The 17,220-nt window shown below is 40.8% G+C and overlaps 1 protein-coding gene across 1 annotated transcript in view; it reads left to right on the top strand.

Annotated features, from left to right (window-relative positions):
• TTC29 (tetratricopeptide repeat domain 29) overlaps positions 1–5,525 on the top strand; it is a 129,636-nt gene extending 124,111 nt beyond the window's left edge. Inside the window, exons 10-11 of the mRNA XM_061993686.1 lie at positions 4,985–5,057; positions 5,480–5,525. Of these exons, the coding sequence (XP_061849670.1) occupies positions 4,985–5,022 (38 nt within the window). The 3' untranslated portion in view covers positions 5,023–5,057; positions 5,480–5,525. The remainder of the gene's footprint in view (positions 1–4,984; positions 5,058–5,479) is intronic.
• Positions 5,526–17,220: the final 11,695 nt, after the last annotated feature.

The raw sequence follows: 17,220 nt of genomic DNA, 5'->3' as shown, positions 1-17,220 counted from the left end.
ATTATATACAGCGTATTCAAAGTAGGAAGAATAGGAAATGGAGGTAGGTTTGTTGTATTTATTCCATTTTGTGGGTATTTATTTTAAATGCAATCTACCTTCAAGTACAAAGCTGTAGTGCTCTTAAAAGATTACTGTTTCAAGTTACTTCACATACCTTAACAGAGCATGTAACCTTTTTACATTATATGATCAACTTTTTGACAGTGCGGGGCCAATGCAGCTAATGGAATAATAGCCTGCAGGGTCCAGCTAAATGATATACGAATATAATCAACCTTTGTGATGACTATTCAAAAGTAATCCCTTTAGCTTTCAACTGCAACATATATTTCAACCAGGCAAAGCCATATGAAGAAAATCTCTCCAGACTCCACAGATACAATATGGCCTTCATATCCCCACAGTGTGTTTGCTGCTCACAGTGAGTTTTAAATTTAAGGTAATGGCTACTGTATATTCATGTGAGCATAGAACAATACCTTTGATTTGTTGGAGAAATGTTACATTAGCTACCAAGGGCCCTATTCAGTAAACTTTGACACTACCCTTATATATGGTTTACTGCTTATTCTAAATGGAATATGCCTGATAAAAATGCTTTGCATGCCCAAATTGTACAAATTCATTAATCTTTATATTCATAAAAACCCTCTAATACAACTCCCTCTATTCCAAGTGAGAGTAGTCAGAATACATGGCCAAACATGTAGGCCCAATGTACTTTTTAGAAAGCATTGCATCAGTTTTCATTTATCAGGACAGAAAAAAAGTAGGAAGATCTTCCACAGATGTGGGACATGCATGTTGTTGGCAGTCAGATTCTTTTGTTCTGTGTCTTTATTCTTATTCCATTACTTCATTCTACTGATTATATAACTGAAAACAGCTGCATGAGCTTTAAAAATGCAAGTTGTTTTTAAATTATGGTAATGAGTTATATCTCATCAGTTGTATTACACTAACAGGATAATCTGGTATACACTGCCAAATCATGGGAAGGGTATAAGGAATATGGTGAGATAATCTTTCTTTCTTCCTCTCTCCCTTTTGTGACAAAAATACGGTATTGACTAACAATGAGTCTGAATACATGGAATTAATTTTATTAAAGGAAAATAGGTATAGTGAAAGAGTATACAGTCTTATAGTAGTACTTTTGTATGTACAATAGAGTAAGAGTTTACTCACTTTAACAGCAGTTGTAAATATGGTCTTGTTTGCACATGTACCTAAATACATGTAAAAACATACCAATACTGTTGCTGCCTTTAGTTTGAGGAGGTGTATTATATAGAATTTTATGTCACTTAAGCAAGTTAGCTGCAGTGGAAGACTAGGAAGTGGGTATGAACCTACTTGTTTGCCATGTCAGTTCTTGAGCTTGCAGAAAATTAGGGCATCCTCAGCATCCTGCAGCAAAGAGTCACAAAGAGTTGGAAATGCATAATAAAACCCTTCTTTTGTCTCTAAGCCCACCACTTGCTGTTTTCAGTATATGCTACCTCATTCTTTTATTGGAAGAAATGGTGAAAAATAGTTTCAGAGTCCCCATCTACATGCTACTCTCATTCCCACTTTTGTTATCTCCCCAAAACATTGTCTTTCTTTTTTTTCAAAGCACTTTCATCTCAGTAGTCTTCTTATGATTCTTCACCTGTGAGGGTGAGGGAGGCCTGGCACAGGTTTCCCAGGGAGGCTGTGGAGTCTCCTCTGGAGGTTTTCAAAACTGGCCTGGACACGTTCCTGTGTGACCTGATTGAAGTGAACCTGCTTTATCAGAGGAGTTGGACTCATTGATCTCTAGTCGTCCCTTCCAACCCTTACCATTCTGTGATTCATTAGTTTGTGTAGCTTCCTACGGGAGTTCGTACTTAATCAAGTCCAACAGTTTCTGAACAAGCCAAAACTTCCATTTGAATGCTTTCTCATTGCATGGACATGGAAGCCTGGGAACTCAGGTGTAACTGATTTATTTTTCTTTATAATCTTTTGAGATAATAGTTCCTAAAATTCCTGTCCTGGAATTAGAAATCATTTTAGCTTCAGCCTTTGTAGATATGGCTTTCAAATTTTTGTATGAATTCTCACTAGTTACACTGTGTAAAGGACTGGCAGCTCTGCTTAGCTTTCTCCCAGGAACATAATAAAATAAAGAGATGTTAAGTGTAACAATCTTTAGATAGATACATGTAAACAGCAAGAGCAGAGATGCCAATTCTAACTGCACTGAAAATTTGACCAGACAATTTTAATTATATTTTATCAACAGCAGTGATAATGTCAGCAGCATCCTATTATGATTAATTATATTTGCATACTATTAATATATATTAGTGTTTGTCTCTGCATTTTGCTCAACACAATAAGATAGAAGGAGAATTGTTGATGGTGTGATCTGTGGTGGTATATATATATTACCATTATGAATATGAGATGCTTTTATTGTCCCCAAATAGCACAGGCCAAACAAATGCCAAGAAAACATTTATGGCTTAGTATTCCATCAGTTATCCTTGATATGCTTCATATTTGCTGGGAGGGTAGAACTGTTAATCAGACAACAATAGCTTAGTGTCCAAGTGTGAAGGCAAAAGACCAAAAGGTACATGAGAAAAGCAGTTTATCCTGTAATTCCCCATCTGTTATGTCCACATCCCCACCATTTTTTGCACCTCTCAGTGTCTGTAAGCTCTCAACAAAGATCTTCCACTGGAAGAGGCAATTATGCTGCACTGGTGTAAAGCTAGGATGAGGCAATGTAATTCAGATCCCATGTCAGTATTTCTGATCTGCAGAAGGCTCTCAGCTCTTCCAATGTTTGAGTTCCTAAGCCAAATTGAGAAGGTATAGACTGTGCAGTCATGAGCAGAGCCCCTTGCGTTCATTTAGGTTTTATTAGATTTTTTGTTTAGACATGGACTACTAGTAAAGGAATTTCTATTGATGTACTGTGAGCCTGGCTTCAGAAAATGTTACCTACATTGCTAAATACAGAGTAAACCACCAACATATATGTTGCCTTTGTACAAAATGAGATTTCATATAACTTACACTAATTCTGATATTCTTCATGGATTTACTTATCGTATTCTTGCTTATATACAACTATGGATGAAGTCCTAGTTAGCAATTATACTTAATAAAATGTTTGATATGACAAAACATAAATTTTATTGAGTCTTCAGTGGTCCAGTAGTTTGCATCTGTTCGAAACATTGCACCAGCAGAGCCACAGTTTTGAAATGTCTTTTTCATCTCCACCAGGACTGGATTAATGTATTCATTTTCGACATGACTTAAATTATGATGCCACATAAGTACCATTGGTATTGCTGTTATTGAAAGACTGAGTCCAGTTTTAGGTATCATAGTGCAAAGAGATAGTGACAAATTGAGGAGAATCCAGCCAAGGATTATGCAGAGGTCAGAAAAACATGAGCTCCTTTCAAATATTGAACAGACTGCATTTTCTTAGCCTCAAAAAGAGAACATTAGAGGAAAAAATCGTCTCTCAATCTGTAAGGAGTTATTATTGAAGCCAATGGTGTTTCTTTGCTCTTTGTAGCTACCAAAGGTAGAATAAGGGAAAAAAAAATGCAATAAGTCATAGAACCATAGAATCACAGAATTGCAGACTGGTAGTGGTTGGAACGGACCTTTAGAGATCACCTAGTCCAACCCCCCCTGACAAAGCAGATCCACCTAGATCAGGCCACACAGAAATGTGTCCAGGTGGGTTTTGAAAACCTCCAGGGAGGGAGACTCCACACTCTCCCTGGGCAGCCTGTGCCAGGGCTCTCTCACCTGAACAGTGATATAGTTTTTCCTTATGCTTAAATGGAACTTTTTGTGTTTCAGTTTCATCCCATTACCCCTTGTCCTGTCTCTGGATACAACAGGAAAAAAAAGTGATGCCCCAACCTCCTGACATCCACCATTTAGATATTTGTAAATATTAATGAGATCACCCTGCAGTCTCTTCTTATCCAGACTAAACAGCCCCAGTTCCCACAGCCTTTCCTCATAAGGAAGATGATTCAGTCCCCTGATCATCTTAGTGGCTCTGTGCTGGACTGTCTCCAGAAGTTCCCTGTCCCTCTTGACCTGGGGAGCTTATGGAAAAAAAAAAAATGAGCTACAGGATTGTAAAGTATTGGAACAGAAAGATTAGGGATGTTGTGAAACAGCCATCATCAGAAGCCTTTGAGAATAGATTTGACAAATAGATGTCAGGGATGGACCAGATATATGTGCACTTTCTTCATTTGAAGAAGTGAACAACAATGGTAGTTCCCAAAATAGGAAAAAAAACTGCAGGAGATGGTGTGGTTGTAGCTAGGCAGAGGGAGATAAGCTGGTGGAGAGTTACTAGGAACAGAGCAGAAAATGCTGATAGGAATTGGGAGTTTGGTGTGGAAATAGAGCAAGGAATGAACAAGACTGAGCATCACAGAGTACGGGAGCAAAGGAAGTGTGCATATGCCAAAGGCTGTGGAGTTAAGGTATTGCCTCCCAGCCAACTGCTCTTTTGATCACGTTCCATTAAGAGGACCTAGTTGAGAGGTGTCGGTATTACTTATCCAGCCTCCTCATCCTTCCATTCTGCACTGCCCACTTCTTCCCCTGGATTGTCTTCTTACTGCCTACCATCTTTCAGCGCTGTCTTTGCCATCATCTTCTCCCAAATTCATCTTAGTTGTTGGCTTCCCAGCTGGTCCCACGTGGACCTATCCTGCAAAACCAACCTGTTTGAGAACAGCTGCACAGGAGTGCAAGAAACAAGAACAGAAATCCCTGACAATTCTGTGTTTTTAGGATCATATCTTATGTGGCTCACCTCTGTGTTGTCTTAGATTTCCTTCTCTTGTGCCTTTTTACTGTATTACATATTTTTCAAATAAAGCTTCCAGGCTTTTTTACTACTAAGAGTGTTGTAAGTCTAAAGTCCTAATGCACCTTTTTTTTTTTTTTTAAATAACAGAACCATCTAAAGAATCAAGTGCTTCAAAGTCCCTGTGAGCTTATTCCAAAGACACCAGTTCTAGATCCTTCTGGTACAGTATTTGTTCTTAATCCCTAGTTTTATACCCATATGCTGATTTCTGTAAAATATCATTGGTATCAAAATGTAACCTAATTTTGGCAGACAATTGGGCATCATCTCTGGTTTACTTGGTATTATAAAATATTACATATTTCATATATATTATGTAAAAATATTAAATATATAAATACAAATGTTTTTCTTGCTCATAAATGGACAAATTCACACTTCCTTCAGATTTTTTCTTGTTTTGCCAGTGTTACAATTTAATTGCCTTAGGTTATGTAGTTGCGTTTGATTTACAGAAATAAGCCTTTGAGACAGAAACAAATCTATTAACCAGATGCTGAACTCAAATATAAAACATGTAGATATCAAAGTGTATCTGTAAACTTGCAGTTACTATTTTTTCTTTGCTGTTTTTCATTACAGAGAACGTCTGCTTACAAAGAAGCTGGTAGATGCGTAACGAGTATAGGAAGATCCTTGAAGAGTCATGCAACAAAGTAGGAGCTTCAGTAGGAATGTTGTCATTTAAATGGGAGCACAGTGTTGCAGTAGAAATATCTGAGAGCTCTAAGTTCTTTTATGGCTGAAGTGTAGCTTCAACATGTATTACATGTTTTATCAAAAATAGCTGGTGTCATTGAAATAAATACAAAAGAAAAAGTAATACAGAACAGCAAGTTTGCACTTTTTGCTCCTAATGCTTATTGTCTTCCAAACTGTCAAGATTCTCCTGTTAAGATATTAAACATCCTTTGTGCCTACTGAGCAGGAATCCAAGATGCTTGATATGTTGTAAGATTAAGTTCTGAATGTGTCTAGAGAGTTTTCTTTAAATCCTAGATTATTATCCCTTTCAGAAAGAAAAATAAGCTACAGGTTTGATGCCTTTCTCATAGGGCCATCAGTGGTTTTAGCATCTGCACGTAACAGTTGCAATTCAACTGTAACGTGTGGCACACTATGGTGCAATTCTGATCTAATCTATAACACAGGTTGGATCCAAAACACAATAGTTTGTTTAAAATCTGGTTGAGCACACTCATTAAATTGTTGAAAGCTTGTACAATCAAAGCATTTGAAATGGCAGTGACTGTCTCAAATGCAGCATCCATCTACAGGCACAGCCAAAGCAACTATATTTAACAATGAAAGTGCATCTGATAGAATACATGTATGATATATTTTCTAAAATGAGTGTGAAAAATCCCGCTTTAACAAAGCCTGTGTTCATTCACTTAATCAGGTAAACTAAAATTCTGCCCAGATTCTTTTTGATAAGTGATCTGACACACTGATTTTTGGATGTGTGTGAACAATTGTCACTCATCTTGACCTAATGAAATTCCTGAGTGTGGGTTCCCCACGTGACCCATAGCAGTCTGACTTTTGTGGTCTTCACAGTCCTCAGAGGGCATTTTCCAGCTACCATCACTGTTGGCCCAAAGAAGAGACAGAGGACAGAAAATGGCAGTAAAATATATGGAAAAGCAAGATTTGGAATCTTTGAAATTTATGTAGGAAAATTGATGCAAGCTTTCATAATTTCATGTACTAGGACATCTGTTCTTTCAAACAACATAAGCAAAGCATATGAATCCCAGTAGCCCATCATTCCTTTCTTTAAATGGAGGTTTCCAGAGTCAGTTTGAAGCTAAGTTCTTTGGACCTGTAATCACTTCTTATGACAGTCTCAGTTCACTGGTTTTCCTCAGGATTGCAACTTGAGTAAATGGTTAACATGTGACAATAAGATCTCTTTCTGTGGAGGTACAGTAAAAATATATCATTAACTAGCCATTAATTAGACCATTTTTTATCAAGATGCTGTGTACGTGCATTGTAAATATCAATACCTCAATAATTTTATTATTTTATTCAGAGATCTTTGTTGTCTGAATACCATGGTTATTACAACTTTCATTTGGAATGTTTTTACAAAGCTGAAACATGGATAAGAAAGTTCCTATAGGCAATTATGAATACATATAAGCATACAAATCTCTTTACTGAGTCTTAAAAAGAGCTAAACATTTTATGAAAACCAGGGAGAGGAATGGGATCACGAAATAAATATAAACAATAACAGTATCTGTTTTGCCCCTTATATTTCAATGCCATTGATATGAATTATGGAAAACGTTACAAAACCAGCATAATTTTGCAAATAATAACTGAAAACCACATTACTCTGCAAACTCTTCTAATCTAATAAGCATAGTAGGACTACTTGTAAGATATTGCTATTTTTAGATGTTTGGGATTTCTTTTATCAGAATATTGTCAAAAGAAATGGCAGATTTGAATTTATCCTTTGTAGATAAAAACTGTATAAAATAACATAACCCAAGCAGACGTTCTAGAAAAGACCATTATCAATTTGTCAAGGGCAAGTTTCTAATTTTTTATGGGTTTTGAATCTTATGTACATTTCTGCAGTAACAGAACAATCAGTGTATGTGTCCCAAAAGTTATTATGCAGTTATATTAAATAGCATCCGTAATCGCTATTTTTTTGCAATCTACCCCCATTATGAAGTGATAAGTTTTGTATGCTTGTGAAAAATTGGTCACAAAGTAATCCTTTAGAGCCCTAGCTTTCCCATACTTTTTAAAAACACTTTTTAGTCGTAAAGCTTTTGATAAAAATAAGGGAACCTTGACTCTCCTTTAAAAATGTAAATGAAGGTTGTGTTCTTCAGAGTCAGGAAGCTTCAGGAGAAAATCGTGTTTATTGAGCTCAATGAACCTGCCTTCCATCCTAGTAATGATTTGTCTGACAAGTAGCTATCAGCCTGTCAGAATGCAGGTGTTGTTTTGTTCCTTGTAGACTTTCTCAGTGGGAAAACAAAGGCTCTGCTTTCCCCTTCAAATTAACGGGGCAAAGAGATTAGTCAGAATGTTGTTCTATACATTATACTGACAGGATTCTGGAGTAAACCTCACAGCTGTTAGAAGCAATCAGAGCTCCATGGATCATGAACAGGCCTTGGTGTTATGCCTCGCTTAATCCATCTGAAAGCACAGTTCTCACTGGTCCTTGGCTGCAGTAGCAACTGAGTGTTCTTTAGAAGTTGAATCACCAGTTACTGAATTAGCAGTGCTTCTTCCAACATCACTTTTCTTTGGTGATCTTTTGCCAGATGTTGTGGTTTGGCCCAGCTAGCACAGCAGCACCACGACAGTCTCTCACTCAGTGCCCCACATTCATCCCCATCCTTGTTAGGATGGCAGAGGCCCCAGCAAAGTGGGAGGAAAAAGATAAGCAAGGTTGTTGTGGATTAAGACAAGGGCAGGGAGGGCTCGCTGACAATTACAGTTCCAGGCAAAACAGGCTACAGTTCTCGACTTAGACAGGAAAGTAGGAAAGTTTTTCTACAAGAAACAGAACAGAATAAAACCAAAAAGGGAGTAGGATGATGAGAAAATTACAACCAGCACTTTAAGATCTCCCTCCCCCATCCCTCCTTTCTTCCTGGGTCCAGCTCACTGCTCCTGATATCTCTACCTCCTCCCCCCTCAACAGCTCAGGGGCAGGGGGCAGGGAATGGGGGACGTGGTCAGTCTCTCATAGATGGGCTCTGCCACTTCTCTCTTCTCAGATGAGAATGATTCCTGGCATTCTTCCCCTGCTCTGATACAGATTCCTGCCCCGGGACACAGTCCTTAACAAACTTCTCTGGTGTGAGTTGTTCCCAGCAGCTGCGGCTTCTGCCGATACAGGGTCTCTCACACGGGATGCAATCCTTGGTGAATATCTCTGGCGTGGATTCTTTGCCACGGTTGCAGTTTCTGCAGATAGAAGGTCCCTCTCTTGGGACAAGACCCCTTCTGGGCATAAGTTTAATGAGCTGCTTTGTCGTGGGTTCCTCCCCACAGTTACAGCTGTGGATATTGGGTCCCTTCCTTAGGACACGGCCTGCTCCGGCCATAGTGATAAAGGGTCCTTCCTTCAGGACACGGCCTCTTCCAGCCATAATTTTAAAGAAGAAAATCACTGCCCCTGGCTCAGGGTCTGTAGTGAAGTGATTTGCTACCCCTGGTCCAGGGCCAGCTTTAGCAAAAATGAGTCTCTGCCCCTGATACAGGGTCATTATGAAAATGAGTCTCTACCGCTGATGCGGGGTCTTTAAAGAAATGAAAATAAATCTCAGCTTCACCAGTTCTCTCCACAGAATGCAGGAGAGTCTCTGCTCTAACACACCTCCTCCTCTCTTTCATCACTGACCTTGGAGTCCGCATGGTTGTTTCTCTCACTGTTCCTACTCCTTGCAGCACCACCAGCCGAAAGAAAAAAAAGGGGCAGAAGAAGCGAGAAACAGGAAGAAGATGGAGGAAGAAACCTCCTCTTCCGGCTTCTTCTTAAAAAGTGATCATGGAGGTGTCTAATTGGCTCAGCCCCAGAAGTGGGTCTGGCTCAGAGCTGTGGAGAGTTGCGAGCAACTTCTTATAGGAGCCATCTTTACAGCCCCTTACCCCTTACCAGAAAAGGGTATAATGCCAAACCATGACACCAGACATAGACTTGCTTGTAAGACCTACTGAGATCAGAGCTCAAATTAGTGTAATGGAACTTTCATACTGTCTCTTTATGTGCTTTTGTGGCAAAGAAGGCATCCTGTGGTTAGTAGGTCAAGAGAAGTTCCCTCCCCCTCTGCTCTACCCTCGCGAGACCACACCTAGAATATTGTGTCCAGTTCTCAGCCTCTCAGTTCAAGAAGGACAGGGAGCTGCTGGAAAGAGTACAGCACACGACCACAAAGATGATGAAGGGAGTGGAGCATCTCCCGTATGATGAAAGGCTGAGGGAGCTGGGGCTCTTTAGCTTGGAGGAGAATGAGGATTCACCTCCTCAGTTTGCAGTGTTTACAAATACATAAAGAGTGGGTGTCAGGAGGATGGAACCAATGATATCAAATGATGGAACAAGGGGCAATGGGTATAAACTGGAACATAAGAGGTTCCAAAGAAATACAAGGAAAAATTTCTTCACTGTGAAGGTGAGGGAGCACTGGAATGGGCTAGCCATATGGATTGTGGAGTCTCCCTCTCTGATAACTTTTAAAACCCACCTGGACGAGTTCCTGTGTGACTTACGCTAGCTGGTCCTACTCTGGCAAGGGGTTTGGACTAGATGATCTTTCAAGGTCCCTTCCAACCCTTGAGATTCTGTGATTTAAGGGGCTCCATTTGGCCTGGTTCATTATGATTACAGTCCTTCCTCCAAGTTTTTCCAGGTACCTCTAAGCTCCTTACCCTTAAGACTTTGCAATCAGAGAGAAAGACTCATGAGAGAGTATGAACTGCAGTTGCAAGTTTTCTGTGCTCTGAGAAATTATAGGCATAGTTGTCTTTAATGAAGTTAGGAAAGCAGGTAATTCAATTTAATCTATAATGTCAGTTGTTTCTTTCAAAACAAAAACTTGTCAAATACATTATAGCAGATGAATCTCTGAATGGTTCTAAAGTGTAATATTGATGTCTAAAACTTATGTCTTGTGGACGCCTATGGTAGGTAAGACTGAAAATTAAGATCATTTTTTGAACAGGATTCTAGTAAGTTTCACTGTGGATCTATGAGATAGTATTGACTAACAATCATAGCAGAGGGGAAGGTTGTACCTCAGAAATGATTCTGTTTATAATTGTGAAAATCATGGGTTTTGACCATTAATAGGATATATCTTGTTAATGATGATGATATATATGGTATTTTACCTGTGAAGCCATTTATAAAATTAATGTTTGAGTCACAGAAAGATCATTGCTGTTCTGGAGGGAATCCATTAATCTCCAAATAGGCCATCCAAAGATAAGCTTAAAAAACACACTATATATAATTACCTAGAAATAGATGGAATAAATAAGAATGATGATAGGTATTATTAAAGCCACACTTCAGTTTCCTGATAGGAAAAAGCAGAATGGAACTGGAAGAAACAATAATGTGCATGTAAAATTCAAGAAATTGTTTGGTCTTAAGTAGCTGAGATTCAGATGAGAACTTATCAGCCTTTAGAAGTGCTGTACATTGATGGTTTGGTCATGAGATTCAGCCAGGTATTTCTGAATACAACTCCTTCAAAGAAGAGAATATTTTTTCAAGACTGTGTCTTGTTTGACAGCATAACTTCACAGTACCTGCTATATTTGCCACACTTACAAGTAGATAGAATCATAGAATCATAGAATGGTAGGGGTTGGAAGGGACCTTTAGAGATCATCCAACCCCCTGCAGAAGCAGGTCCACATAGGAACATGTCCAGGTGGGTCTTGAAGACTTCCAAGGAATGTATATGTTGTCTTTGAAGACAAACAAATAAACACGAATGTTTCATTGTGTGAGTCTTCTTTTGACACAGGCATATCACTGAAGAGTAATGATGAGGATGAAGAAACCCAACAGCTATGATGGTAAAGCACACTGCCAAGAGTTTGATCTTTCTAAATGTTTAAGGTTTAGGTTTTAAAATTACAGGATAAAAGTCCAGAATGGCTGTTGGTCAAGTGAACTCTCCAGCCTGTTTGGCAGAGGAAGAGGAAGAGAAAAGTGTTCAAGTGTGCCTTTATTTGAAATCCCACTCTTTAACCTTAGCTCATCTGTGGGATGGACAAGAGTCCCAGATTCATGCCCATTGCTGCAATGCTGGCTTGGAGGAATTCGTCTCAACACGTGGGAAAGCAATTTAGTAACTAAAACTGCCTGTCCCCATCCCTGATGATTGAGTGTGTTTGATTCACCAAGGTTAACCTTGAATTTACCTCTTTGTTTCATTACCACATGAAAGGCAGACAACATTTCAACAAGAGCAGCTTTTAAGTATAGATAACCTGGGCAGGATCCAAAGTGCTGGCAACAGCCTTGCCTGGAGTCTATGTAGGCTGAGGGTGTGCAGCCCCAGAAGGATTGCTTAGCTCTTTGTAGGATGATGGCAAGGCGGGAGGGAGGAGAGGGAAATCTCAAGTTATCCCAACCACTACATGTTCTGCAGCTCAGTTCTGCAACATGGCCACTCACAATATGGCTAGACAGAAAACTAGTGGGCAGCAGATTTTTGGTAGCACACAGAAGACCCAGAGACTGGGAACTTGAGCATCCTAGGAGGAGTGTCTGGGAGCTGCAATAGCTCCTGACTGCCACTCAGCTCCAAACTCATCTGGGACTGAGATCTCCTACCCCAGACAGACTGCTGAGAGGTAAGCTTTGTCACTGGGAGGCAGCTTCCTTCAGTGCCAGCTTTCGTGGCTGGCATATTTAGCCCCTGATTTGGGCAATACATATCCATGTATGGAGGTATGTCACATTTGGAAGGTTGCTACCTCCTACACTGAGATTTTCTATCCCTGGCAAAATTGCTCCTTCATATTTCTGAACTGTTTCAGAACACATTGCCCCGTCTGGCCACAGGTTTACTGTTTGTAATTGAAGTAGCTTCTATCCAGACTTAACCAGTGGTGGTTAAATGTCTTCAAAGAACCCTCCCCGAAGCATGGTGGTCACTCATACTCTCTCCTATTTTCTTTCATAGGAGTTGTCTACCTCCTAGCCCCTCAGCATCAGTTGGCTGAGAAAATTAGACACTTCCTTTCCACATGAGCACCAGGAAATCAGTGTCCCTGGCATTGCTGTCTGCTTTCTGGACAGATCAGGCTCATGCCAAGCTCATAGTACAGATTAAAACAAAATTTATTTATAATAAGGGAAGTTCAGGATTACCTGGCTTCTACCTCCAAGCCCCACTCTCTCACAGCAGCCTCTTTAACTTGCACATTCTGAATTGCAATAAGCTTTCATGTCCACTGAGCCCTGATACTCTCAGAGGAACTCTGTGATATTAGAATATTTTGATGAATTAGAGCCTTTGCTTTTACTTCCTCTCTACCGGCCTTTTTTCTGAGAGAGCAGAATCACCGAGGCATTCACATTTTGCAGTGCAAAACTTTGGCAGAAATGGCTAAACTATTGCTCAAGATGAGTATAATTAAGCAGAAAAGAGCGAGGATTTATGGCACTTTGAATTCTTCCTGCCACGCTGAAATCCAGTACTAGTGTACCAAATTCAGATAGGGGCAGGGAGGGATGCAGCTGGCCTTGCCCGCAGCAACAGGGTAGATTGTGTGCATGACGGTGAGTGGACACCCACGCAGGTGTGTGAAATGGAGCTGCTCCTGTGCTACTTTACGGAGGCTCTGGATGGCAGGCAGCTACTCACTTCTGTGGTAAATGCTTTTTTTATTAAAATGATGGCTGTAGGTCAGACAAGTTGTCTGTGTACCTTCCACCCCACCGGAGCCTGGAGCTCTACAGAAGTGATACAAGTCTTACAAGGAGTGGCTGAGATAGCTGGGGATGTTTGGCCTAGAAAAGGAGGCTGAGAGGACACCTGATCACTCTCTGCAACTACCTGAAAGGGGAGTTGTAGTGAGGTTGGGGTCGATCTCTTCTCTCTGATAATGAATGATATGACATGAGGAAATGGGTTCAAGGTGTGCCAGGGGAGGTTTAGATTGGACATTGTGAAGAACTTTTTCGCTGATAGGGTTATCAAGCATTGGAATGGGCTGTCCACGGAGATGATGGAGTCATCATCCCTAAAGATATGCAAAAGGCATATAGATGAGGTGCTGAGGAGTATGGTTTAGTTTAGTGATGGGCCTGGCAGTGTGAGGTTAGCGGTTGGACTCAATAATCATAAAGTTCTTTTCCAACTGTAATGATCCTGTGATTCTATGATACAACCAGTGTTGGCACTGCATACTCATTACAATTAAGGCACAATACCATGAACAAGTCTCACTGATATGCCTGTAGGAGAAAAGATATGAAAAGCGTATAAAAAACAGGCTGTGAAGGTGAGTGAAGTAAAAGAATAAAAGCCCTAAACTAATATATTTGCAAAAAGCATGCTTGCCTTAGTCACCCTCCTGTTTCTACGAGAGTCTACAAACTGCTGTAGGGAGTAGTGGTATTTCCATCAGAGAGACAATGCACTTAATCTCACTGTCTAACAGTGTGATTAATTTCTGCGTTCCCTGATGTACATTTCTTAATATCAGACATGGCTGAAATATCTTCAGGTCTGTGAGAGAAGAGTAAACTATTTTTTCAAAGAAAAAAGATACTGGAAATATATTGTGGTCTTCGTCAGCTGAAAGAGCACATGAAACCACAGCCAAACTCCTGGGCTGCACATGATGACCCTGTCATAGTATCAACTAAGCAAGACAGAAAAAGAGTCAGTTCAGTTCAGCCAAATGCCAGGTGTACTCCAGAGAACATGGCCTAGCACGCGGCTGCCTGGAGGTGGCCACATCAGGTGAGTAACAGCTACACCCCCACAGAGGACAGGGTCTACACCGCTGCAAGGCTGTGCTGTGTGCTGCATGAATTCATACAATCTTAGAATCACTTTAATTGGAAAAGACCTTTAAAGATCATTGAGTCAAACCACCAACCTAACACCACCAAGCCCATCACTAAACCATGTCCCTCAGCACCCCATCTACACATCTTTTAAATATCTCCAGAGATGGGGGCTCAGTTTAATAACCCTCCCAGTGAAAAAGTTCTTCCTAATATCCCATGCAAGACTCCTCTGCTGCAACTTGAGGCCATTTCCTCAGATTCATCCTTCCTAACACAGCAAAGCATTCCTCTGCCTTTGTAGTGCTGCAATGGCCCCACACAGCTGTATGAATGGACAAAAAGTCTCATGTCATAGTTTAAGTTCTGCGTTCTGTGAGAGCAGCACATGTACATTTTCTGCTTTAAATATGGTCAACATATGCATTGTGTCAAATCAAGAAGTCCTAGACCAAGAAGTCCTACTGAGAGCTGTGTTCAATGAAGGCAAAGTCCTTTGACTTCTCCCTTTGATTTCTGAGCCTTTGAAGTTTTTCAAGGTGTATGCTAAAACTGTTTTCCTGCAATAGCTTTCCTGCAATAGAAACTGCATTTTTCAGGTCATCACTTGAGTTCCCAAGCAAAGGCTTCAAAACCTCCACAGATGCTGCAAGCTGAAGCAAAATTCTGCATATGGTAGGCTAGAACTGATCTTCAGACCTGATGGTTGTACACAGGCCTTTTGAATTTCTACCTGTAGATAATCTTTGACACCTTTGAAACACAAGTGCTTTTAATAGTTTTACGAACAGAAAACATTGATTTCCTAAAGTATTCCTGCCATCTTTAGCTGTTTCTTTTTTTTGGCATCCCTGCATAATCATCACCAATTTGGGGGGAAAGTACTTTCCATGATTTCATCTGTTTTGCCATGGCCAGTTCCTTGGTTAGGAGCATGATCCTCTTTTCTCACCTTTCTGCACATACAGCATTAAAAAAAAAATCATTCATCAGATAGAGGGATATTCACATCAGAACTAAGTTAGAATCTTCCTCCCCAGCAGAAGGGCATTGGGTTGAGATCCAAATACAAATTACAGTATGTCATGGTTTGGCCCAGCGTGACAGTCTCTCACTCAGTGCCCCACATTCACCCCCACCCTCATTAGGATGGTAGAGGCCCCAGCAAAATGGGAGGGAAAAGATAAGTAAGGTTGTTGTGGATTAAGACGAGGACAGGGAAGGGCTCGCTGCCAATTACAGTTCCAGGCAAAACAGACTCCAGTACTCAACTTAGAGAGGAAAGTAGGAAAGTTTATTATCTATGAGAAACAGAATGGAATAAAAGCAAAAAGGGAGTAGGATGATGAGAAAATTACAACCAGCACTTTAAGATCTCCCTCCCCCATCCCTCCTTTCTTCCTGGGTCCAGCTCACTGCTCCTGATATCTCTACCTCCTCCCCCTTCAACAGCTCAGGGGCAGGGGGCAGGGAATGGGGGACATGGTCAGTCTCTCACAGATGGGCTCTGTTGCTTCTCTCTTCTCAGATGAGGACAACTCCTGGCATTCTTCCCCTGCTCTGATACAGGGTCCCTCCCACGGGATGCAGTCCTTAGCAAACTTCTCTGGTGTGGGTTCTTCCCAGCAGCTACAGATTCTGCCAATACAGGGTCTCTCCCTCAGGACATGGCCTAATTTTAATGAGCTGCTTTGGTGTAGTTTCTTCCCCATAGCTACAGCTCCTGTGAATATTGGATCCCTCACACAGGACACAGCCTTCTCTGGCCATAGTCACTGCCCCTGGCATGGGGTCTTTAATGAAGAGAATCACTGCCCCTGATGCAGGGCCTTTAAGGAAATGCAGACAAATCAGTGCTTCACCAGTCCTCTCCACAGAATGCAGGGGAGTTTCTGCTCCAGCACATCTCCTCCTCTCTTTCCTCACTGACCTTGGAATTTGCATGGCTGTTTCTCTCACTCTTCCCACTCCTTGCACCACCACCAGCCAGAAAAGAAGAAGAAAGGGACAGAAGAAGGAAGAAACGGGAAGAAGCCTCCTCTTCTGGCTTCTGCTTAAAAAGTGGTCTTGGAGGCATCTAATTGGCTCAGTCCCAGAAAGTCTGGCCCAGAGCTGGGGAGAGCAGCCATCTTTACAGTCCCTTCCCCCTTACCAGAAACAGCTTCATGTCAAACCATAACACAGTACAACAGAGATTTTGAGCCTGCTGTATTCCTTTCTCATCTGCACTTTATTCCCCACTTTTCCTTGTACACATTTGCTTTCTTCCTCTTCCTTCTGTCTCCTCTTTGTTTTCACAAATTTGACTAACATTTGGTTCTGCAGAAGCTCATTCACCCACCTCCTACATCGCCAAAAAGCTGGTTTACAGAGTTTCTTCTTTACCAGGAATCACCATCTGTTTTCTCTGGTTGTCTGAAACTGCTTACTAACCAAAGTCCCATCTCCAAAATGGTTGTACGGTTGTGTATGCTCCTAGGAAAAAGGAAACTGAGTAAACACGTGGGCTTTGTGCATGTGAACAAGTTTAAGCTCTTTTTATAAGTTCTGTTTCTGTGTTTAAGCCTGACTTCACAGCAGTTTTCCCTAGTTTTCAGCAACCAATGATGTATCATGATTTGCTCTTTATTACTATAGCCTGGGATTTTGGTCTGTCTACTTGGCTTCATACCCTTCCCTCATTGTTAAATTTCCATGCCTGCCAAATGAAGACTTGATACAGATGCGAAGTAAGGGTTATGAGCTATTTCTAACTAAACTTTGCTGCAAAGAGATGATTTGTAGAAGTCACATTGCACTCTCA

Source organism: Colius striatus, chromosome 3 (genome assembly GCF_028858725.1).
Source record: "Colius striatus isolate bColStr4 chromosome 3, bColStr4.1.hap1, whole genome shotgun sequence".
Lineage (NCBI taxonomy): Eukaryota > Metazoa > Chordata > Aves > Coliiformes > Coliidae > Colius > Colius striatus.
The sequence above is the reverse complement of the archived record's forward strand: the minus strand, read 5'-3'. Positions and strand labels throughout refer to the sequence as shown.